Source organism: Eutrigla gurnardus (genome assembly GCF_963514095.1).
Source record: "Eutrigla gurnardus genome assembly, chromosome: 14".
NCBI classification, from domain to species: domain Eukaryota; kingdom Metazoa; phylum Chordata; class Actinopteri; order Perciformes; family Triglidae; genus Eutrigla; species Eutrigla gurnardus.
The window spans coordinates 2,670,855-2,696,131 of NC_139937.1; the positions used below are offsets into that span (position 1 = coordinate 2,670,855).

A 25,277-nucleotide genomic window follows, 5' to 3' on the forward strand; every position below is an offset into this window, starting at 1 on the left:
GGTATTTAAGTGCAGTGGGCGGGGAGTGGATACACTGGGAGGGGAGAGGAGAAAAAAAGAGATAAGGAGGGAACAGGCAAAGGAATTTGTGAGGAACTGAAAGCAGCAGAGGGGAATGGGAGGAGCAGCGAGCAGACACCAAGGTTACACATGAGCAGTCTGAGGAGGAATTAAACAGAGGACAGGCAGGCAGAGAAGGGAAACAACAGGTAGAGTTGGCTGGCTTTCAAACTCACCTCGAGGCTAATTACTACTTTCTCACCGTGGTGGCAGAAAGGCCAAGTGAGAAAAACAACAAACAGGAAAAAGGCAGCTGAAGGAAGGAGAAGCGAAAGCAGAAGGACAGAGGAAAGGAGGGAGAGACACTTGGGTCTAGGACACTAAACCGAGGAACGCAACGAAACAGGAGGCGAGGTTGCAGGGAGTGAGCGAGGGAGGAATTAGTGAGGAACCAGCAGAAACTCATTGACAGGAAGTACTGGACTAAGCTCAATGGATCGCTGACTTCAGCAAAACACAAGAAGAGGAGCGTCAGGAACGAGGTCACTGTGGTCTAGCAGCCGTATAGCTTGCCTGGGCCTGTTGACTATGAGCCCAAGACAGCCGAGGTAGACAGACTCACAGACCTGGTTCTCACACAGACCTGGTTCTCACACAGACCCAGTTCTCACACAGACCCACTTCTCACGGAGACCCGGTTCTCAGGCAGACCCGGTTCTCAGGCAGACCCGGCTCTCACGCAGACCCGGTTCTCAGGCAGACCCGGTTCTCAGGCAGACCCGGTTCTCAGGCAGACCCGGCTCTCACGCAGACCCGGCTCTCACGCAGACCCGGTTCTCAGGCAGACCCGGTTCTCAGGCAGACCCGGTTCTCACACAGACCCGGTTCTCAGACGGACAGTCCCTCTCTGTAACGGCACCATGTTGATGAAAGAGTACCGCATATGTATGCCACTGACTGTGGATGAGGTGAGTGTGTTTGTCTTTCCCACGCTCACACACACAGACACACACACACAGATACACAGACACACACACACAGATACACACACAGACACACACACAGATACACAGACACACACACAGATACACACACAGACACACACACAGATACACAGACACACACACGCTCACACACACAGATACACAGACACACACACACACACAGATACACACACAGACACATGCCTCCAACAACTTTAAATTGAAAAGACGGGAGAGGGTTGTTTTATTTCCAACGTGTTGTTCCAACGTGTAATCTTGAAAGTGTTAATGTGCCGATAAGAGAAGCGCCCGCCGAGCACACCGACCTCCTGCAGCTGCTCTGTGGGAGCGTCGGCACACGGGGGGTAGCGAGGAATGTTCAGCGCCGACGGGCTCGGCCAATCTGATGCAGCCAAGGAACAACACCTGGCCGGCAGCATCACAGCGCCGCTGTTGTGTCTAAATTATCTCCCCATCTGTCCTCTTCTCTGCTGCTCTCGCTTGTGTTAGCACGCCTAGCAGCGCAGCAGAAACTAGTCCGACTGGTTACGGCTCAACTCAAACAAAAGGCCGGCAGGTTTAGAAGCAGAGGCGATCCAGCTGGAGTGAAACAATGGCCAGTGAGGGAGTTGTGCACCAAAGTGCCCTTCAAAAGGAACGTCCTCACCCCCCCCCCCCCCCCCCCCCCGCTCCTCTTCACATCTACCTGTTACCACAACAATGACAGTGACAAAGAGCAGTCCAAAGTAGGATTTACACTATCGGTTCAGGGCACACAGAAACTTGAGCTGGCAGCAAATCCTCTTTCACCTGACTAATGTTTTAGTGCAGCTTATTTTATCAAATCGCGATAGTTCCCTCAGTCCAAACCATTTACGGCGTCCTAATGCTGAACTGAATGCTGTCAGTTCGGATGTGATATATCCGGTTGTGTTTCTGGAACGCAGTACAGCTCAATGCATGTTAAAGAGCGGCCGTTGTGGTGGTGGTGGGTGGGGGGTTTTCAGCAGGGGGTCCCCGAAATGATTTGATCCTATATATGTCCAAAAATACACATTAACATAATTGCAGACAATTACATTAAGCAAATACAAATGTTCCTATTTTTAAATGTTATGTTGTGAAATTGTGATGTAGAAATGCCAATATATAATTCAAATATGGTTTATAAATATATGAATCTGTCAACAATTATTTTTTGAATGGCTTCGCATTGTATACATACATTACAAAGTACTTTTATACATGGCACTACACCTTATTATTGGCCCGGTTTAATAAGCAACATAATTTAATAGGGTATGTAATGGGGTCCCTCCACTGTGTCACTACAAGCTGAGGGGTCCTTGGCCTGAAAAACGTTGAAGACCTCTGGTGTAGACAGATTTACAGCGGTGCAACACTCCTCACATCATTGTGCTCCGGAGCCGAGTACAAATATTTAGATACGGTTGTTGGCTTTGTTTTTAGTCTAATTGTCAGCGGACAGATCCGGGATCATTGCTCTTAGCATTTTATCACCGTGATACAAAAGTTGCCCTGAGCTTTGCTTTAAGTCGTAACTTCTTTAATGTCACCGTCACACTGGCGCTACCTGCAGAGTCTCCGCCCCCCCCCCCCCCCAACCACAAGCTATATTTACACACAGGAATTTATGACAAATTCACAGCTTGTAAACTATCCTCGCCTTTTTTTAAAAAGACAGCGGGAGGAAAAATACATGCCAGGAGCACCAAAGAACGACTCCCGCGGCGTGTAATTCATCGCAGCCATTCAGAGCGTGTAATAATAGTGATTTAAGGACAGATAAGTCTTTGCAACTTCCCGCTGACATTAGCTGTTCAGAATGTGAAAAGAGATTCACAAGCAGTGTGGGAGGAGCCTGCTGCTCCATAGTCACCACAGTGTAAAAGGCACCCATCATTGTGATTAATTAACCCGTAGATACCCAATAAGTAAACACTGGATGTTGACATTCCAACAGAATTGGGACAAGGGGAGGAGGGGGAGGAGGAGGAGGGGGAGGAGGAGGAGGGAGATGATGTCAACAGAGCACGTTGAAGGACAGCAGACTGAGATCTGCCCTCCTCTTTCTACTTTTAATTAAACAAACGCGTTAGTGGCAAACCAATAGGGCAACACAATGAATTACATTACAGTGACCACAGCAGAACCCTTCAGCTGTCTCAGCATCTTTTTATGGCTTTTTCATACCTACTTTCAAACCAAAAAAAGTTCACCGAAGCGTTTTGCAATTAGAGCAAACGCAACGCTGCATCGAAACACGGAGGCGAACGCAGATAGTTCCGGAAAGTGAGGCGTCATGGTGAAACGGTGTGTCAGGCTGAGCTCGTTGAGGAGGCTCCAGATGCCCAGAGGCCACGTCCTCCTTAGACCCACTAACAGAGAGCACACCCGCCTCATCAGCCTAAAGCACAATCTGGCTGCAGCAGAGAACAAAGCCCCCCCCATCCCACTCTTAATTTACACTCTCATGCATTCACCCTCACTGGCCAAATGAAATTTTGATGTCAGATATGGTCACTTGGGGGAAATCTTTATACACAGCGAGTGACTATTTAAAAGACGAAGAGCAAATCAGAAAGCGTGCTGTTAAGCAGCACTGACTGAGTGCCTGTCGAGACAAAGTCAGACTCAGCAACTATGCCTGAACCTGCTGCTCGGAGGTTTCCTGTCAGCACTCCCACCAGCTCCTCCCTCCTCGCCCGCTGATGGTTATTATAATTTCCAATATGGAGTGCAGTTGATTGATTAGTAGTAGTGGTATTACTGTATTGAGTGGTTACTGAAGTCCTCAAAGTTTCTTGCTACCCTGTGGCTGCCAGTGTGTAGAATTATCTCTCAACTTTCAATTTAAATCCTTCTTAAATATCAAGCCTTTTTATTTACATAAGCTCAAATCACAAATCTGCCTCTCAGGGCTTTAAAATCTACAGCAGGTCACGCTCTCTCCTAAACAGTTGAGTCATTCTAAACCTATTAAATTCCTGCTCATGCTGTGCACCTATTTAACCATATATGGAGCAAAATAAATACATTTATTCACACTATTATAACTAAATGAATGGTCTTTACTTCCTGTAAAACTGAATTTGAAGTGTGCTTACATAAGCTACTGACCGATTTCAACCAATTATATCACGACATCCCTCCATCCATCATTCAATCAATCAGCATGCAACTTTTAGAGACGATGTCGATCAAATATTGTGTTTCACTGGAGGATACGTCACAGGACAGAAGCTGAAGACCTGCTAACTTCCATATAGGACTTTAAAGGGAAATATCTGTATAGAATACCATGTGTGTATCTGAAGTGGCTACCAACCCACAAGCTATGAAATAAAACAACCCGTTAGTTTAACTGTTACTTTTAAGATTAGAAACATGGAATTGGCTTTTTGTTATTTTCTTGCAAGCCAATCAGAGCAGACTGGGCTTTTGTTTTTTTTTAAACATGAAAGCATGTAAATATTAGGGGTGTCCTCTGTGAGCTGATAAAGGTGGTGTGGCAAATGATTGCATGAGAACATAAGATTATGTCATTTTCCTTTTTTGAAAAGTTTAACTGATTACAATAATGCAAATACACAAAGGAAAATCTAAGACCAAAGATTACATTAATTCAAGCTTTTAGTATTTCTCAGAGGTTTTAAGAATAACAGGTCATACAAAAAACTAAAATGATATCACATAAATAAGATTGGCTGGCTTCTTAATGTGTCATTTCATAAACTTGCATAATTAAATGTGTTAGTATTTCTCAATTCTCATGTTCTCAGTGACGTGAACATTTTTACAATCTTCTTCTATCTTTTTTCCATTACATTTGCATCGTGGAACGCTACAATAGACACTTTGTGAATGAAACCAATGTTGTCACTTTGGACAGCTTTTGATGATTTTGCCTTGTGTTTCACATTTTCTCACCAGTTTTTTTTTCTCTCTCTCCCTCTTCCCCCCCCCCCCCATCCCCCCCCCCCCCATCCTCACCTCCATACAACTCATCTCAAACCCCTGCTCGGGCTCCAGTACAGGATCGGGCAGCTGTACATGATCAGCAAGCACAGCTGTGAGCAGAGTGGCGGGGGTGAAGGGGTGGAGGTGGTGAGGAACGAGTCGGACACTCACCCCCAGCACGGCCCGGGTCAGCTGACAGAGAAGCGGATCTATCTGAGCAGGTAGAGTCACTCCACTGCGTCGCTGCACCAATGATGCACCGGAACTAGTCACTAGTCACAGCCGCATGCTGTCGTCAGCCGTATCGCCGCCATAACCGATTGTGTTGGATCTTTGATCTCTCGCGTGGCTGTAAAGCTCCACGCTCCATAGATCCACGTGGTGGGATCACCGCTGACAAGCCATAAAACACCATTTCAACACAGTCACACCAACAGTGCAGCGTAACACACATCCAAAGTCCAAGTGGCAGCTGCCTGAAATGAGCCGAGGCCTGCACACTGCAGGGTCACCGTAGAGCATGAGCTCATCTCACAGAAAACACTTCAGGTGTTCTGATGTGGAACTAGACTCTCAGCTGAGGAACCACGTCATCCCCGACGCCAATGAAAACATCAGGCCGGTCACACATGGAGAAATAGATCTGCGTATAAATCAGCCATCAAACCATGGCGACACTTAACCACCGGCGTAAGCATTTACAAACAGTGTGGACACACTACCTCAGTGTTTTATAGCCATCTTTATTCCAGTTGTAAGCAGATATGAGATCATTTGAAGTGTTTTTTGAAGGAACGGCCAGTTGAAGGACATTTTGAGATCAGAAAAGCTCAGAAAAAACACTAAATACTATTCCAACTCTAAATTCCTTCCCTAACCCCGAGCTAACCTCCCTCATCACCCGAATGTAACCTCAACGCGTAGTCTAATCACCACTATAAACCCAGGGCCTAATCCTGAAATAAACTCTCACAGAAGTAAAGAAATGTTCTCACTGTGGAGGATTTCCCTAATCTGTCTGTGCTTGTGGGACATTTGGTCCTCATTAGTCAAGATATGCTGGAACACACACACACACACACACGTGAGTGCAACATGTATTTCACCTCAATCATGTTCTGGCGTGACGTAGAAGCTCCAGTAAGAGTTCATCACCACAAGTATAATTGGGTATGAGTCATAAAAGTGAATGGCGTGTTGAGAGTGGCCTACAGGTAATCTGGCTATAAAACCACTTAGGCTCTCTCTGCCTCCCTCCTCGATCTCCAGCTCCTCTCCCCCCTCCCTCTCTCTCACTGCGACTCTTCTCCCTTCCCGTCCAGCAAACTGCCGTCATGGGCGAGAGCTTTTGTCCCGCGGATCTTCTACGTGACGGAGAAGGCCTGGAACTTCTATCCCTACACCATCACAGGTGGGGTTTGTTTGCCTTAAACATCAGGTCGCTTTCACCTCGATGCATTATACAAAACCTATTTACTTTAACAGCTGTTTTTTCCTGAGTGCCATCAAACATTCATCACGACGTATGCATGTATTCCCCCGTGGTCACGTGTGTGAGAGCGATGGCATGCTCACTGCTCATGCATGTGTGAGTAACTAATGCCGTCTCTTCCCTTTCCATATTGACGTCCCGGTGCTGCAGAGTACTCGGTGAGTATTCTCCCATCATTTAGTGCACGTGAACACAACAGAGCTCATCTCTGCGCAGCATCGGCGGATCTAATCTGCAGCCTGCTCCCACTCTTTATCTCTGCCCTCAACCCCCTTTCTTTCCTCCACTACCTCTTGTCGCCCCGCAGGTATCATTCCTCCCCAAGTTCAGCATCCGCATAGAGACGCGATTCGAGAACAACAACGGCGACAACAGCAACGTGAGTATGGGGGGAGGAGAGAAATGACTGAATGAAAGTTGATCACGTTGATGTGGCCATTACAAGGAAAACAAGCAAAGCACAAAATGCAGTATTGGCAGGTCTATTAACCAGACACTCTGCTTTTAGTCCAAGGCGAACGCGTATAAGAGCACATGGAGAAATTCAGTAACAAGAACAAATTCGTCAAAATACAGAGATTTGCATGTTGCTTTGTAGAGTTTGATCAACGCACATCGCTATGTACTATGTACTACTACGCTCGAGGTACTACAAATTTGAGGTACTTTTACTTGAGTATTTTCTTGTAATGTATTCCACTATATTAATGTATTATCATCCAACAGCCGTATTTACTACTTTAAAAATGAGCTATTACACACAATGCATATGAATGGCGAACAAAGTACAGTTCCTTTGTTAACAGATTAAACTACCAACGTTTAAATCATCACCGTTCAAACACTTCGATCATCTTTAATGTCCGTTTTCAAAAATCCCAAACATTTCATGGTTCCAGGACCTCAAAAGTGAAGATTTGCTGTATCCCTTGTCGTTATTATAATTATTTACAAAAAATGTAATTTGTCCAAATACAGGTCTCAATTTAAGAGAAAATAATCAGCAGATTAATCAATAATGACAGTAATTGTCAGAGACAGCCCTATAGTCTAGAGTTTAAAGATGAAAGCACGAGTGAATCTAATAAAATAAGACACAAGAGTATAAACTCACTCAAACTGTTCATACCTATACTACATTTTCCTGGTTTTACTTACATACTTTTAACTAATGAAGCAGCCAACAATGATTTGCTGTGTCTAGATATAGTGGCATCCTGTCTACCTGGGCAGTGAATGAAGTCACTCTCCATGTGTGAGTCCGGTCTCAAAACCACTTTATTGCAGTCTTGGACCCGTTCCTTGTTGGACTGTCTCGTCTTGGCTCGACCGACAACACGTTTCTCCCGTGCATCATCGAGCACTGCTGCTAGAAATACCCCAAACAGCCACAACAAAAAAAGGGATGATACTGCAGTTCACTGAGTGCTGGAAGACAGCGCCTGGGCGAGAGATGTGACCGGATTATCATAGTGTAGAAAATACAACACACCAGACCTACTGTTAGAACCAGCCTGCTGCATGCAGCGTGCACTGGAGCGCTTCATGTGAGGCGGTTACTGCAACACATTCCCAACGATACCGTCCTGAACATCGCCACGTTGAGAGGCAACACACGCGCTCCCCGTCTAGTGTGTAGCACCTTCAAGCCACGTTTCCAATGCAAGACTTTGACTTGTTACAGAGCTTGTGATGGACTGTCCACGTCGCTGTATGAATATCTAGAGACGACAGAGGGATGGTGACGAGGAAACCATGAGAGCGCCATGCCCCGAGTCCATTGTAAAAAGCAGCACAATTCATTCAGCAAATGCAACTCAATGTTGGACAGGTGGGAGCGGGACCTTGGGCAGGCCAACGACTGCACCACGGGAGCGTAGCAGGCTATTATCTAAAGGTTTTGTTTCTTATTTGTTAGTTTTCAGATTTCAGCGGGGCATTAGAACACATTTTAACCAAGGTCAGATACGAGCCTTCCTTCTCTCCCAGCTTACATCCATTCTCTCTCAAGGAAAAGTGTATTCTGCTCTCATATCTCTTGTTTCCCCCTCTTTTAATATCTTTCATACGTCCTTGTTTTTTCCCTGCCCGTCGCCCCCTCCTCTCTCTGCTCCACTGTGATTTGTTCCAAGGGCCTCAGGGTGGGATATAGTGAGGGGTGTTATGGTGTGTGACCTCAGTTTTCTACACAGTTACTCATCTGCTCTCACCCCCCCACTGACTGAGTGACTGTATGCATGTGAGAGTATGGGTGGTGTGTGTGTGTGTGTGTGTGTGTGTGTGTGTGTGTGTGTGTGTGTGTGTGTGTGTGTGTGTGTGTGTGTGTGTGCTCTCATTACACTGTATGACCTCCCCCATCTGTTTGGATGCAGGTGTTTGGGGACACACCGACCCCAGTGGAGAATGTGAGTTTCCTGGATATCCTGAGTGACCCCATCCCTGAAAAGAGCTACAAAGAGTCTGAGGTACCGACTGTTCTGATACATGCACACAAACACGACAACAATTATGTTGTACCAATGAGGTTTTTGCAAAGGAATCACTGGTCACGTTCAAGGGGACCGATGTTGTTTATGTTGAGGTACATTTGGGGTTTCTATTTACATGCTTTAATGTTAAAAAATATAAATATTTCTCATACTCTCTACCTGAATATACCTATATTTACCCTCTGACTTCTTCGTGGGCCCCGTCGCTGACTTGGCGGCATCACCGGGGCCGAGGACGCGCGGTGTGTGCTTCAACTATACAGAGTTTAGCTGCACTTCAACTGTGAATGATAACCAAAGTAAAGTAAAACCAAAACATCACACGACACACACCCGAGCAGGAATCTCAATCGAAATCTGGGGGAAATGTACAACAACTGCAAGATTACAGGACTCCCTGATGCTCTGCTCCGGTAAATAATGCTATTTATATTTCTCTCTCGCATGAAGTCAGTTTAGTATTCATGCATAAACTGTAAACCGTTAGAGAGAAAAAAATGTGATAATGAAGAAGAACAGTGGGCGAATGATTCACTGTTTGACCAGAAGAAGAAAGAGATAAGGTGTTAGTAAGTATGGAATGTAAATACAGTACATACAACCGTCAGCTGTGGTGGAGGGAAGCATGATATGAAACAAGAGACAGTAGTCAGGTAAAAACCCTCCTGAGCAGCATATGAAGGTAAAGTTATGGTAAGTTATTACTGGAGGAGCTGTCCTTGTCTATACACACTATGTCTGGACCAGTTCAACTTCTGAATCCTGGAATAGAAATTGCTGCTGGCATATTAATAACTGCTCAGCGCTCTGTTTCAGCAGCTACTGTGAGCTACTTGGATCTTTTCACTTGAAGCGTTTGAACCTGACAGTTATCGCCATATTCGTGCAGTGAAACGGTCTGTTTGAATCACATTCCAAAATAATTCATATAATTCAAACTGTGGAACTAACGTGTGCTCTGTGGCTTCACGTCAGCATTTCTACCTGTAGTTAAAGATTTCATTTGAACAGTCAGGAATTAAATGGAGCATTCATGAGTTGATTAAGTTAGCATTTCTGTTTTTTTCAAGGTCACATTTACACACGTGATGCCAACGCCTGATTTTCAGTGCAGGGACATCACACACACACATCACTTCTCTAGCATGGGTGTAAAACAAAGTGAAAAATAAGGTGTGGAGGAACAACAATTAAAAACATTTAGAGGAAATAACTTCATCAGATGCTTATTAAATGGTATGCCTTCACCCTAAGGGCTGCTCAGGTGAACTGCAGTGACCGGCTCGTTAGCCAATCAGCATGGAGTAAGGTGACTGTTGAGTTCAATTCTAAAGTTTTTATATATTTCAATCTGAAATGTAATCTTTTGGTTTTTTTCTTACAAGAATATTGAATAAATGCAGTTGTTTGAGTTCCACAGCAATAAAAAGAGATATTATTCATAATTCCCTTTAACACTCGCTCTATAATACATCATTAAAACAACTAATGACAAGGTTTCTTTTACTCAAAGCAAAGGTTTAAATAAAAGTACAATCATGTCAATAATACATTGTATCTTTTTATATTAAAGACATTAACAAATGAAAAGGATAACATTTATAATGTTTGATGGTTTACGCCGACGTCAGGACGTTTGAATGGATTTCTCAGGACAGTTCCGGAGGAGGAAAGCGAGACTAGCTTTGTGGTCAATTCTAGTTCTTAACAAGAAAATGAGAATAGGCAGGTGAGACTTTTAAAAAATAGGAATCAGCCAAAAAAAGAAAAATTGATTACACAGAGCAATTGACTTGAGACTCGGTTTGTGATAAATTAAAAGCTTGTAGACTCAGTTTAAAGGTTTAAAAAGCGAGCTAAGCAGTGTTGGACTGGAGCCTTAGTCTTCAGGAATAATGGTGATTTGCTATAAACGACTTTCTGGTTTATTGGTAAACTAAGGCACAAGCATGCATATTCTATTAGTGTCCTGCAGGTTAACTAGGTAAGAACAAGTAATAGTGGTTTAATGGGATCTACAGTCTAATTATCTGCCTTTCATTCCTCGACCTCCCCGTCGTTCCTCGTTAGCAGCTCAATGCCGTTCGCTGGGTTGCAGTGGTGGAACATGTTTTGGGCATAGTGACAGTTATATTTGGTGGTTGTGAAAATAACAGTAACAATAAACAGACAATTCAAATGAAGGCGTCCGTCTATATATATATATATTCATATATATATATATATATATATATATATATATATATATATATATATATTTCAGTCAGACAACTCATGTTAAGAATATTTATTGTAGCAACAGAACATAGTTTGAGTTTGTCGTCTAGGCTCCGGCATCATGACTCCCCATATGCGATTACATAGAGATGATGGGAGTGATGATGATTAAATACCTTAACCCCCCGGAGCCTGCAGGTGGATGCTGGGGAGGTGGAGGGTTAGCAGCAAGCAGACAGCAATACTGGCGTGGCAGCGGTGGCACTGACTGCCGAAAGGGGGAGATGGGAAGTGTCGTAACTTAAATAGAGCGCCAAATAGGAGGATGTGAAGGAAGAATATTATTGGAGTATGAGGTGTGTCACATGAGTATGACGGAGCAGCTCGAGTTGTTCACCTGAACTAGCTTGCAGGCTTCGCTCCATATATAGCATCGTTGCATACACACACACATACATACAAATATACACACACACACACACACACACACACACACACACACACACACACACACACACACACATACATACACAAGCAGACATGCATGCAATGCAAACACTACTCTCATATTTAATGACTTCCATGATGTGTGTCATCACACTTTCCTCCTGTGGGCTGTGTTGAGCAACAATCTGCTTGCATCGCCAAACAGATCACACACACACACACACACACACACACACACACACACACACACACACACACACACACACACACACACACACACACACACACACACATAGTTTCCCCATCCCAATTTTTTGCAGACTCAGCAAGTGCCATATAGACCCGTTGTTTCCTCTGTGCAGGACCCGAGTCTCTGGCGGTCCAGTCAGACTGGCCGCGGGCCCCTGGAGGACGGTTGGAGGGACAACCACAAGCCCATTATGTGCTCCTATAAGAGGGTGCAGTGCAGCTTCGAGGTGTACGGCTTCCAGACCAGGACTGAGGAGTTCGTACACAAAGTGAGTCAAGCGTTCTTTCCCCCATCACACATTTCCCCTGTGTTGATGTAAAGACAGGCGGCTGAAGAAGGATCTGAAATCAGCATTACGAGCCCGTATAGATGGAATACAAGGTGCCAAAAAGAAAAGAAAATTGGATTGAATAAAGAGCTTCGCTTCATTTGAGCATTGATTTCTGCGTTTTGGAGTCTTAATACACTTGCAGTGAAAGAATGACGATCCTGATTGGTTATTTGTCATTTTAATGCGCCACGTGTTTAATTAATCATCACAATATTCATTTCTAGACACCAGTATAATTCCCAAGACCATCGCCAAGAAGGCTCTTAGCCTCAAATAACATCTCCACTGAGCTTTATGTAAACCAACATTGGACCAAATTTATAGGAAAAATTGCAATATTGTTTTAACCTTTGTTCTTCTGGAGCAAACAGAGCAAGTTTTTCAGAGTTTCTCATGGAGGACGTTGGTGTAACAAGTTAAAGAGCTGATAAAATAAAAAAAACACTCTCCAGACATTTATCCTCCACATTGAAGCAAAGCAATTAAACTAGAAGGGAAAACGAATGAAACTAGAGAAGCCTTTTTACAACATTGTTACTGCAAAGAAAGAGCGTTTATGGGAATGTGATTTTAGTTTGGACAAAGGAGAGCGCAAATAGTACCGTTGAGATTAGTTCCAACTTATCTAGGAAAAGTTATCTCTTATCTCAACCATGACTTCATTCATTAAAAGTCATTACACAAACGTATCGCCATGGTTTTGACAATGCAACATAACGATTTACATTTTCTTTTCCCTGACATTTTGTTTCGATATTATTTTAGAACATCCAGGACATTCTTCTGGTTGGCCACAGGCAAGCCGTAACTTGGATAGACGAATGGCATGGTGGGTCGCAATGCTAACTCTTACATAATACACATACCAGCAGCTGTACTTAGCTGTATTTTTGAATATACACCCTGTGAAATGTAACACATATTGTGTGTGTGTGTGTGTGTGTGCGTGTGTGTGTGTGTGTGTGTGTCTTTGTACTTTGCTGTCCCCACAGGGCTGAGCTTGGAGGAGGTGAGAGAGTACGAGAAATCAATGCAAGAGAAGACCAACAGCAAAGTCAAACTCAGCCAGAACATCACAGGTGAGGTTGCTGTTCCTGACCTGCACTGAAATACCACAGGGGGAAGGAGGGGAGACAGGGGAGGGGGAGACGGGGGGAGGGGAGACAGGGGAGGGGAGACAGAGGAGAGGAGACAGGGGAGGGGAGACAGAGGAGGGGAGACAGGGGAGGGGAGACAGAGGAGAGGAGACAGGGGAGGGGAGACAGAGGAGGGGAGACAGGGGAGGGGAGACAGAGGAGGGGAGACAGGGGAGGAGAGGCAGAGGAGGGGAGTAAGGGAGAGGCGATGGAATACAGCTGGATGTGAGTCCAGTGACAACAGAGAGAGAGAGTGAGAGAGAGAGAGAGAGAGAGGAGAGTGAGAGAGAGAGAGAGAGAGAGAGAGAGAGAGAGGGGAGTGAGAAAGAGAGAGAGAGGAGAGAGAGAGAGTGAGAGAGAGAGAGAGGGGAGTGAGAAAGAGAGAGAGAGAGAGAGAGGAGAGAGAGGAGGGAGAGAGAGAGAGAGAGAGAGAGAGAGAGAGAGAGAGAGAGAGAGAGAGAGAGAGAGAGAGAGGATCAGTAAAGAGCAGCACGTTGGAAATGCATATTTGTGCTCCACAGTAATAATTCTTGCAACCAATTTCAGCCAAATAAGCAGTGGATACAGCAGGAGATGTAAATGTAAAACAGAGATGCAAGAAATGGAGCACTAGTTTACAATAAATCTGAACAGGTTTTTTGTGTTCTATTTTTATTTAGCCCACCATTTTATTCATTGACTGCAAAATAGTATGACTGAGTTTGTAATGCTAACATGCTTGAACAGTGGCTGCTTGCTCCATTAGCGCCTTAGCTGTGGCCTACAAGTACCCAGATGGCTGGTGCACATCTGTGGGGGGAAATGAGAGGGAAGCAGTCAGGAGGCATTCGCTACACAAGGAGCATGGGGAGGGGGAGACAGGGGTGTATGACCAGGGAAGGGCGATAGAAAGACTGATGTAAGGGGGGGTCTGCTGCCTCATGAAGTGATAATGCCACTGCATCGGCCTGATAAACAGTGTAATGCAGCCACCTGCTGAACTCCCCCCATCACCAGCCCTCAACATAAATAACCAGCCATCGCAGCACTTAGCTACAAATGTCAGCCCTGGTGGGGATCTGTGTCTGGGCCTGTGTGTGTGTGTGTGTGTGTGTGTGTGTGTGTGTGTGTGTGTGTGTGTGTGTGTGTGTGTGTGTGTGTGTGTGTGTGTGTGTGTGTGTGTGTGTGTGTGTGTGTGTGCATGTGGTCACCCTGCCCCCTGCTGGTTAGTCTGGTGAACCTCTGCTGGATGTGAGAGATATCAAAGGTAGAATTTCCAGTATGGCCTGTAGCTTCTTGCTGCCTGTGCTCTCTCTCTCTCTCTCTCTCTCTCTCTCTCTCTCTCTCTCTCTCCCTCTCCCTCTCCCTCTCCCTCTCCCTCTCTCTCTCTCTCTCTCTCTCTCTCTCTCTCTCTCTCTCTCTCTCATGATGAGAGACATCAAGCTGCAACAAATCTGCAGTCATTGCTCAACCTGCTGCAGCTCGCTGCAATGCCATGACCCCCTACAGGCCAAAAACTGCCACTGCATCCATCTCTCCGCAGACCAAATTATGGTTTTCATGTCATTCATCTTCCGTTATAAAAGCAAGTCATTTCCACTGGAGTCTAATAAAAAAAAGTCGGGTGTGTGGGCTGAATATCAATAAGGGATTTAACTAATGGGAATCTAAGTGCACGACACAGATCTTAAGTATACTTAAATAAACTGAAGACTCAAACAGCCGTCCCTCTGTTTCTCTGCTTCTCTGCGGCTCTTTTGCTTTTCTTCCTCTTTTATCTTGTGCTATTGTTTTCTTTCATGTCATGTGTATCTCATTCTCTCTCCATCTCTCAGTCTGTCAACTGCAATTTGCTTTACTGGCATAATGTGAAAAGCACTTTGTTGTCAAAGCAAATAGAGGAGAATCGTGGATAATGGATCAAATGTAACCCCCCCCCTTCTCCCCCCTCCCCCAGGCCCACCGGCTGCCTCTCGTCCTGCCTTCTCTCGCTCCATCTCGATGACAGACGAGCGTTCCCTGAAGAAGATGGGAGTGACGACCGTGGCCATGTCTGACCCCTCTGCCTCCTCTGTGCCCAACAGTCCCATTCGCCTCAACTCCACCCCTGAATGACGCCTAACACACACACACACACTTACTGTACAGTGCATATACACACAGAAACCAATGTAGCGACAGATGTCTGTCAAATATAGGGTGGCAGCTAGCAGCTGTTTAGCTTAGCATAAAGCCTGGGACCAGAGGGAAGCTGCCTGTCCAAACATAACAATATCTGCTTGTAAGCACTTTGAAAGATCATTCATTAATCATGTTCCATCTTGTTTGCTTAATTGGTACAAAAAACTCTGTTTTGCACAGCTTCATGTTGATGTACAAAGTATTATTACATTACCATAAAACACTGATTTCTTATGACACTTGGATTTTTGTGCAGATTAAACAAATGAGATATCAGATGTTGATAAATAATCTTTGGCTGCCTTTAGCTTTAGCTAAGTTAGGCTAACTGGCTCCTTTGCTGTACAGATATGAGAGTGGTATCGATCTTCTAATCTAATTCTATGGCCGAGAGTGCATAAGTGCATTTCCTAAAATCTTCTTTAAGACCATAGAAATTAAGAAATATTGATCTATTTGAATGCATATGTAGTTCTCTTCTCTCCATGTTAAAACCCAAAGACTGCTGCACAAACGCACAAGAACATACACACACACTGTGTGCCGACGCAAAGACTACTGCTTCTCCTCACAGTGACAACCAGCACATGAGGAACATTTCACCACTTTCATGTCGGTTCCTCAGCCACAGTGAGCTCAGCGACCACCAGCGGGGCTGCGATCGCTTCCCCAACCCCCGCCCGGCAGCCTACAGACAGATGCATAAGGAGTTTAATAGAGTGGATCTAATGAGAGAAGAAGAAGAGAAACGGAGGAGGCTGTCAATGCTATAGATCTCTAGGCCTCTCCACCTCAGCCAATAGTTCAGACCAGGTGTATTGACTGAGGGCAGTGAGGCGGTGTATTGGTTCCTTGATCGCATAGCCCAGCGCTGCAAATGGGTCAAGCCAGGGCTCACCTTCAAATATGAGTCATGATGTGACCATTTATGTGCTTCATTTTTTTCCTTTTTTTCTCTACATTTAGAGGAGTGTGGGCTTTCTTCATCAGGGATCAACGGTGGACACAATCAAATCATATTTTTCTGTCCTTTCGTTTGAATTAAGTATGAATTGAATCAAGTGGTTGATGTATGCGGAATCTACACTGTACAGTATTTTGTAATGGATTTTTTTTTATCAATAAATACAATTTCTATCCGATACAGGGATCCGCCAGTGTCCTGATATCTACCTAGATAAGCAGAACATTGACTCACTGCTCACATTATCAGTCTTGTTTGATCAGTATTGACCTGTAAAGATGAACCAGCTGCTCTCACATCAGAGCACTAGTTTGTAATCTACTCACCAATTTCACACTTGTGTGCCACGGGGAAGCGGCTCCAGCAGCAGTGCACAAGAAAAGAGACAGCCACTTGGTCCAGCGCGGTTCTGGAGCTCATGGCAGTTTTCTCTCTGCAAGACGAGGAGAAGAGAATAGAATCAACGTTTAGCAGGCTGAGAGTCGGGGCGTGCATGTCTGTCATCGCTGTAGCGCTTTATTGTCAACACTCCAGGACCAAAGGGCTTGTCGTGGAGACACTTGGAAGTTCCTGTGACTGACAGAAATGGCACCTTGCTTCAAATGAGGGCGCTAAACAGCTCGCATTAGGGGGCTCATTATGGCGTCTTTTATCCATACAAATCAAGAGCCAGCATGACAATTTGTTATTAGCTTCCCGACAAAAAAGGCTCGCAGACGCACGTTCATATACATATGAATAAACGTAGGCAAAACTCGTCCTCTCGACGCGTCTTTTTCCAGCGGCAGCAGCAGGAGGCTGATATGAAAGAGCAAGTGCTCAACACAGGAGTGTTCAAGTGCTGCAGAGGGAGCACAAACTGCTGCTGCATTGCATTAACGCTACCTCGTTCCTTTTTACTTCTTTGTCTTTCCCCATTACATTTTCTCTCTCATTACCAGCATCTCCACTACTCTCCCTCTCTCTCCGTCCTCCTCCTTTACTCTCCCCCCCTCATTCTTGAAATCGGCCTTGATCTCCCTTTCTCTCGCTCCTCTTTATCTGTGTGCCCTCATCTTCCTTCCTCAAGAGGGCCTCTAAAGAAGATGTAGTGTTCATTATATGGAAATGTTCCCCGTGGTGCATTATCATAGATCCTGACCCGTAGTGCTGAATCATCGCGCTATTCCCAGTTCGCCCATCAGACCCCACAAACAGTACGGTGGAGGGAAGATGGGACGCTCTCTGTGGTGGGCACCACGCTCCACTGTACAGCCACTAAAACCCTAAGGTGCACCGAGGAGAAAGAGGGATGAAGGGAAGGAAAAAGTAGGAGTAGAAGAAAAAGAAAAAACAATATAAAAAAATGCAATTTATCCAGAAAGACCGTTTCCAAGTTCAGCCAGTTTGTGAGTGTGTGTGGGTGTGTGTGTGGGTGTGTGTGTGTGTGTGTGTCTACATCATCTGTCCTCCACTTTAATGGCATTTTGCCAAACCACACTGATGTACGAGCTTCTCCTCTAAATCAATAGGCGCTCTCCATTCACGAGACAGACACTAATGCAGCCGCCTCGTTTGTGTGACCATGTGTGTGCACGTGCACACGCCAGTGCGTGATCGTCTTTCCGAACCGATTCCCACTTCCTAGCAGCGCAGTGTCTTTAAGTCGGCCGTTAAAGTAGAGTGACCATTAAGCCACATAGTTTAGCATGTCACTGACTTAATAGCTCATTCCACATGCCAGCGTTGATTTAATGAAGGTCTAGCGTGCGGTGGCGTTCTTACACGTTCACCGACCAATGTTGGTCATGCCTTAACTCTTGCAGTGCGAGTGTTAAAGTGTGTACTCAGTGCTGCCCCTGCAGGCGGGAGCAGGGATTTTACCGGCTCACTAATACCTTTTTCCAAACTCCTCTATAGTGTGAATTGTGTTGCTATCTAAACATGTTCATCTATTTAATTGTCTTTTAAGTTCCTATCTATCACAGAGTGAGTTAAAACAATGATGGTTGATCATGTGACCCACTGATGAAAGTGCTTGTTGCTGCTTTGTCCAGAAATAGGATCTCCGTGTCTGTGGCCACATTCCCACTAAACTCTAAATGAGTTTGATCTTTTTCTGCAGTCAGCAGCGGTTGGTCTGCAGGTGGAGCTCCTCATAGAAGTATGCTGCGTTTACTTGGAATGGGAAATCAGTGACTTCCAACTGTTGAGTCAGGCTCCCTCCAGTCTAAAGTGTGACCAGGTACATTTCATTACTGCTGACTCACAATGGAGGATCAACAGGCAGAGAAAGAAGACCATTCAACTTCCAGTCCAAGAAAAAGAAACAACAAACTAATGGAAGTGAAGAAGGAAAGTCATCAAGAAGCAAAGTGACGCCAACGAGGGGAAACCAGGGACCTCCTTTCAGTGTGGAGCATTTGAAGGCATCACACAGCTGAGAGACAGTCACACTGGTGGGTGAGGAACCAGTCTCCTTTAACATGATGTTATTATACTTTTTGAGATCTCAATAAAGGAAAAATAATAAAAAAAAGATTCAATTGATATTTAAACAGGAAGCTCCACATTGTATTAAACTGAAGAACTAACATGAAGGCAGAGGATTTAAATGCATCAATTCTGTCATCAATTGTTCTACTGTAATATTTTCATGATATTGTTAGTTATTATTTCTATCTATAGATTGATGAAGGTTATTGATGACCATCTTGGCACATGATGATAGAAGATGATAGAAGTCAGACAAAAATCAGCCCTGCATTCATGAGCCCGTGAGCAGTGAGTGGTACCTCAATGAAGGCTTATTAAAGTCCCAGTCGGTAAGTCCGGCGGATGGAGGGCACTCTGTCAGATGTTGAATGTTTACAACTCTCACCTCCTCCCCCACGACCACCGAGCTCCTTCCCCTGGACGTCGTACCCTTTGAAATCCCTTAGATCACGCCACCTTTCAAACGCGGGTCCGATGTTGACTCTGGTTTTATCACGGGCACCGTCGCCATCTTTCTTATTGTCCTTCTTTTCCACCGGTGTTTGCTTTTCCTTGGTTGTTTTGGACCTCCTCATTTCGGTTTTTAACGAGGAATTGGAAGCTTGTTGCTACTTCAATCCCCCTCCCCCCTGTGATAGTGGTACGACCCGAGGGGGGAGGGGCTATGTGTGCACGAACACAGCCCTGTGTGCTGATTGGACAGGATGAGCCAGGCTCTGTCGATTTTTTGTAAAACAAACAGGCTCTACGTGCACGTAGAGGCGCGTTTTTTTTGTCTAAAACCGGATGATTTATGTCGTTCTATCGACTGTCTATTGCTGACTGGGACTTTAAATAAAGCTTCATTCATAACATGACATTATAATTCTAAAAGAAATCTGCACTCTTTTATGTGCTATTAAAAGGAAACTGATTAAAAAAATGTTTTAAAGGTGAAGACGAAGAAGGTATTTACTTCCATGAATGACTTAATTCAAGTTTAAGATGTGTTTTTGTTTTTTACAGCCCTATTTAGTTCACAAAAGATATTGCACTAATAGTATCACAGAGGCCATAACGTTGTGCAGCTGAGTGCCGTTGCCTTTTTCTTTACCAATTTGCCCTTTTTTACGTCTGATTGCAATTCTCTGTTGCAAAGTCTAAATGTTGCCTTTGTGCCAAGAACGCAGTGAAACAAGTGAAAAAAAAAAGGAAAATGTAATTTCCAGACTGAAAGCTCCACGTCCTGACCGGGTAAGAGCACAGGCTTTTCTCAAAATATCAGGCGAGAAATGTAAAGGTGACAGAGGGACGGTACATGTGATTTAATACACCATGGTGACCGCCGTCTCCGAAGACGAGAATCATTTCATTGCAACTGTGTGTGAGCGAGGCTCATAAGCATAGAAAGAGGACAATTTTGCGTCAAATGCATGCACAATACCTTGTTTGAAAATGTGCAAATGGTCAAAAGCGAGACCATATTTGCTTGCAGCATATAGTTACGGTGCATTTCACCTTTTGCGGGTGCTTTGAGACTTCCCTTGTTTCTTTCTGTCTTATTTATGCAGGTTTAGTGTCCACAAAAGCACTCCTGTTGTGAATTTGCCCCGGACTTCTTGTCTTTGATCAGGGAGAATGTTCAAGGAGGTGTGACGTGGAGAAAATTACACAAAAGATAAAAAAAAAAAAAAAAAGGCAGAAAATGCGCCTGTTAATTTGATTTTCCTTTTCACTGCCTTGTCAGTGGCCTTGGAATGTTTTAAAACCCATGTGTGAAAAATGTAATCCTTTTCAGTGATGTCATCACAAAGCTGGCCAACCGTTGCCTTTGTATCTGGTCGTACGGATACACAGAGTGGAAATCGCATTAAAAGGGTGACTTAGTGTTTCTGAACACGATAGCATTGTAGGATATTTACCTCCCATTGTGTAGTTAGTTATCTGTGTCTGATATGGCGTGTGTGTGTGTGTGTGTGTGTGTGTGTGTGTGTGTGTGTGTGTGTGTGTGTGTGTGTGTGTGTGTGTGTGTGAATTCCCACGAGAATAAGTGTTGCGTAAGACTACACGGCGAGGCCAAGATGCTTGTGTTCCCTCATTACAGTGTCAGCAATACAGTTTTTAGCCCACTCAACCACATAAATGACTTCAAATCCTCTGTGTGTTAAGCCCCACCACTGGGAACCCAATTTGTAACCTCTGCCCAGTAATACGTTAACTGGACTTTATCTGGGGACAGGCAGAGTGTAAAATTCATACAGTATCTGAGAGAACTAATTGAACCAATTAAGAGAGTGAATATGGATTACTGTGGTACTGTGAACACAGGCGTCCCCTCTGGAATGGAGTCGGAGACCACTGGTTCGGTGCGATAATGATTGTCATTGCAAATGGATGGCGGTGCAGGGTCTCGGCGTGCGGTGCGACAACGCTCCCCCGAGTTGGCCGGCTTTGCATTCACGCTGATTGTGTTTTCATTTTCCTTAGCAGCTGATCCCAGGGCTGCTATTCTGGGCACTAATTAATTGCATGCCGGTAAAAGAAAAGTCAAGGATAAGTGTTAAAACTGTTGGGCGTCTTGTACGTACTCTGGAATCGCACACAGACACAAAGGCGCGGGCTCGTTTTTCACACAAACACACACACTTGCTGCAGGACACACAAAGAAATGGAGTACAAACAAGAAGATACGCAGAAACTTGCACAAAAGTAAGAGCCTTGGGCACTTCATGCTTTAAATATCTTAATCAGCAAGCCCATAAAGTCTCCCGATTTTAATTGCCCCACCATGACTATTAATTACATAACCGCCATTGCAGCCAGCATGCCCATGTGTTTGCTAATAGGAGAGGATGGATTAGGTGAGTGGAATATATTAGAATACAATGTCTTTTATTGATCTCCAAAGGTAGAACTACATTTCCCCTCCAGGATGTACACAGAAACAACAGCAATTATATTCTTACAAGCTCCAAAGAACGACGAAACAAATGGCAGGAGACACTTCAGAAGCTGAAAGAACAATGTGCCGCATTATTGTAAAGAAGCTTCTAAAACAAGATCGCTGTAAAACAAGACAACCAAAGTACAGTGAAACAAAGGAGGCTCAGTCTGCTGCAGGAACAATGCAATGTATTGTTGTACACTTTACACAAAGTTATAAAGATGTCATTTCACCTCACACATGGGTTGGGAAAACCTGCGCAGCAAATGAGAAGACTGAAGGCAAACTATTCAAATGAGTCATTTCTGGGATCAAACGCTTTAAACTGAGTTCAGCAACTTTCACCACCTTATCATGTTAACTTGGAGTTGCCCCAGAAACACCTTAGCAGTCACTTGTAGACCTTGAAGCCTGCTCTTCTAACGACTGGTCCGGAGCCACAGGTGGGCCTCAGAGCGCCACCTAGTGGGTCGTTAAATATAATTTATTTTATTTTGGTCATTTAAAAAGCTAGTTATTTTTACATGAAAATGTGCTCAAAAAGCCACTTAACTACAAAACACAGTCATTAAAACAAGCATCAATCATCTTAATCCAACATGACACATCATCAGAGACAAATGTGTTGTCTCACAGCTAGCCAGCTAGCGATCTCTCTCTGATGCCTGTAAAAGCTCCAAAGTGTGAGGAAATATGACCCGGAATACATATAACAATTTGGATTCACAACGGCCGTGACGGCTGAGGGTAAACAGAATATTTATTTTGGTGGTTGGCTGACAGTGGACAGTTTATCCTGGATCACTTGCACTAGACCATCACCTGTTGAGACTGGAGCCCTACAACGCTCACAAAGTGACCCACATCATGTGTGCTGCCATCGTTTTGTTGATGTGATGGGTTCTGGTTCATTCAACTCACTGACCAAGACCGTTGGATCTGGTTGAATGTACACCTGCAGATGTCTGACCTGCTGATTCTGATTCCAAGACCTAGAACTCACAGACACTTTTCTAGCTTTTCTTTGATGGGAAATCAAATTCAATGATATGTCATATAAAATATTGACCATTAAAAACGTTTCCCCCAAACTGCACCAGGTTTGAGGACGGTGTTGTTTTTCTAAAGATTGTTCCTCTGTGGCTTATTTTGGAATTGCAAGTGTTAAAACTGTGTACGCATTGTGCATGGTGTGTGTGTGTGTGTGTGTGTGTGTGTGTGTGTGTGTGTATTTACTTGTTGGTGTCTGTAGCGTTCAGACAGTGTGTTCCACCTAACTAGGGCACTTAAACCCTTAACTTCCTCCGTTTACATAATTAACACGGTGAAGGCCGTTTTGTAATGAGACTGTTCTCATGAATGTAATGATTAGCATATTTTATGATATATATTCTCTCTGAGCTCAGTGTAGCATTGTGTCTGGCTGGGGGCCGCGTCAGAGCTCCTGGTAAGGTGGGACGCACGTCAGCAGCCGATTGGCTCTCGGGTGGCGCTTCACGATGACAGCGAGGTGCCAGTGGAGCAGAAGGATCTCTTCTCCCGGCTCGCTTCTGTCTCCATCATGACTCGGAGCAGCCCACGCCTGCAGTTTGCACTTTGTCGGCTCGTTGTCTTTACTTTTTGTTGCACACAGAGCTGCCAGACTTGTTGACAGAGACGATATTTCTTTCTGTTCTTTATACTTTGGAATAGAAAGAATTTCTTCATTTAAAATCACATCATCCTGTCTGTGATTTAACTGCTTGAGTGGAAACTTGATAAGGTGCTCACACTGTTTTAAATGTGAGTAAATGTACAGTTTATACGTCTATTCATTGGGGACGAAATTTGAGGAAAAACCAATGAAATACTCTGAAAAACGGAACGGTCTTAGACAATATGGTAATGACTACCCAAGTCTTAATTCCATAGAAACGCCCACGTGCTTTTTATTCTCCTGCTGCTCACATAACATCTATTACAACTTTCCATAGCTCTAGGCACAGCTTTCCTCCTCCTCTCCCTTTCTTCTCACCCTCTGTGTTTCTCCCCCTCTCATCTGCGCTCCTCTCCAACTTTGCCACCGCACTCTGCTTTATTTCCAAATCAAAGTAATGAAATGGATCTTCTTCCACTGAGGTGATTTGGGAGCGAGCGAAGAGGGATGTCATCACTGCATCATGCAGGCGGGACGATGATAAAAAAAACAGGAGGGGGAAGTGAGCGGAGACAAATCAAAGAGACCCGGCTGCCTGGCTCACTTTACTTTCAAGTACCATCTAGATCTATAGCCACGACCTGAAGGATAAATCCCGCTTTGAATGCTCTTACACTGTTGTAAGGTATCAATCTCGCCGTTCAGTGTTTGGTAGGAGTTCGTTTGTCACAAAGTGTTGACATTTTACTGGATTTCTTCCTGTGTGAAGCTGCTCTGCTTTGATTCTGAGGTGCTTTTTGCCAAAACCAACACCGATGTTTCAGTTACTATTGAATTAACGTCATTTTGACGTTCCATCAACTGTGTTTGGACGACGTTCATGGGGAAACAAAACTAAGAAGACTCCATTCCTGCTGGCAGCTCTGAGACCGTACTTTGAGATACTGCAGGTTACACATGTTTGAAGAGCTGTAAATGCATCCACATGACTGAACTGTGGTGTAAAACATCAATGCTGGGCTTCAATTGACATTTCTTACCAAATGTATAATATATGATATAGGATTTAGGCACGCGTCTGGATGAAAAAAACACTCAGAATAATTGATCGTGGTGAATTTCCATTACCAGGATAATCGTAAATATCGTCGAGGGCCTTGAAAAAGATGTGTAGCTCACAGTGAAGTGAAAAATAGAGCCTGATTTTAAAAATACAGACAAAAATGTATTTATCCTTTATTTATCAACTGTATGATATGAGTCCATATGATTCATGATCATCTGGGATTTGTTCAAAGGATGTTCACTAAGAAATTTGTGTCTAATCTCTGATGCAATCAAAATATTTGTTCTCAACTAAATGTAAAGTGATCCCAGTATGTTTTAGTGCCATCGGTAGTTTTAAGCACATCTTGATAACTATCCGGATAACAACAAATACTCAGCAACGCAGAGAGCAGCTTCACAAAAGAGTTTTTTTTTTTCAAACCAAGTCATTGGAAATAACAAATGGTGCTATTTAATTCATTAACTGAAATTTCTGTGAATTCCCTGAAGTAAGCGGGTGGAACGGAGCTCACGCCTGAGCCTGGGTTACTGTGGGCCGCTGCTTTGTGCTGGCGTGTCTACCTGCTTCACTGGCCTATTATAGAGACATCAGGGGAGTAACAGAGGCCGACAGAGACAAACAGGTCACCCTTACCTGGGCTGTAGGATAAACGATTTCCCCTCCACTGCAGCTCTACCCCCCTTATTTTCATCATTCTCCTTGTTTCTACCCGTCTGCCATCTGA

The 25,277-nt window shown here is 44.3% G+C and overlaps 1 protein-coding gene across 1 annotated transcript; it reads left to right on the top strand.

Annotated features, from left to right (window-relative positions):
• The first annotated feature begins 752 nt into the window (after positions 1-752).
• Positions 753-16,628, top strand: pitpnc1b (phosphatidylinositol transfer protein cytoplasmic 1b). Its single transcript, XM_084027345.1, has 10 exons — positions 753-968; positions 5,037-5,185; positions 6,287-6,375; positions 6,607-6,614; positions 6,764-6,835; positions 8,829-8,921; positions 11,972-12,127; positions 12,956-13,019; positions 13,183-13,269; positions 15,263-16,628. Exons 1-10 carry the CDS (start codon positions 921-923, stop codon positions 15,418-15,420), a joined length of 924 nt encoding a protein of 307 aa, XP_083883471.1. The 5' UTR covers positions 753-920; the 3' UTR covers positions 15,421-16,628.
• The last annotated feature ends 8,649 nt before the right edge of the window (positions 16,629-25,277 follow it).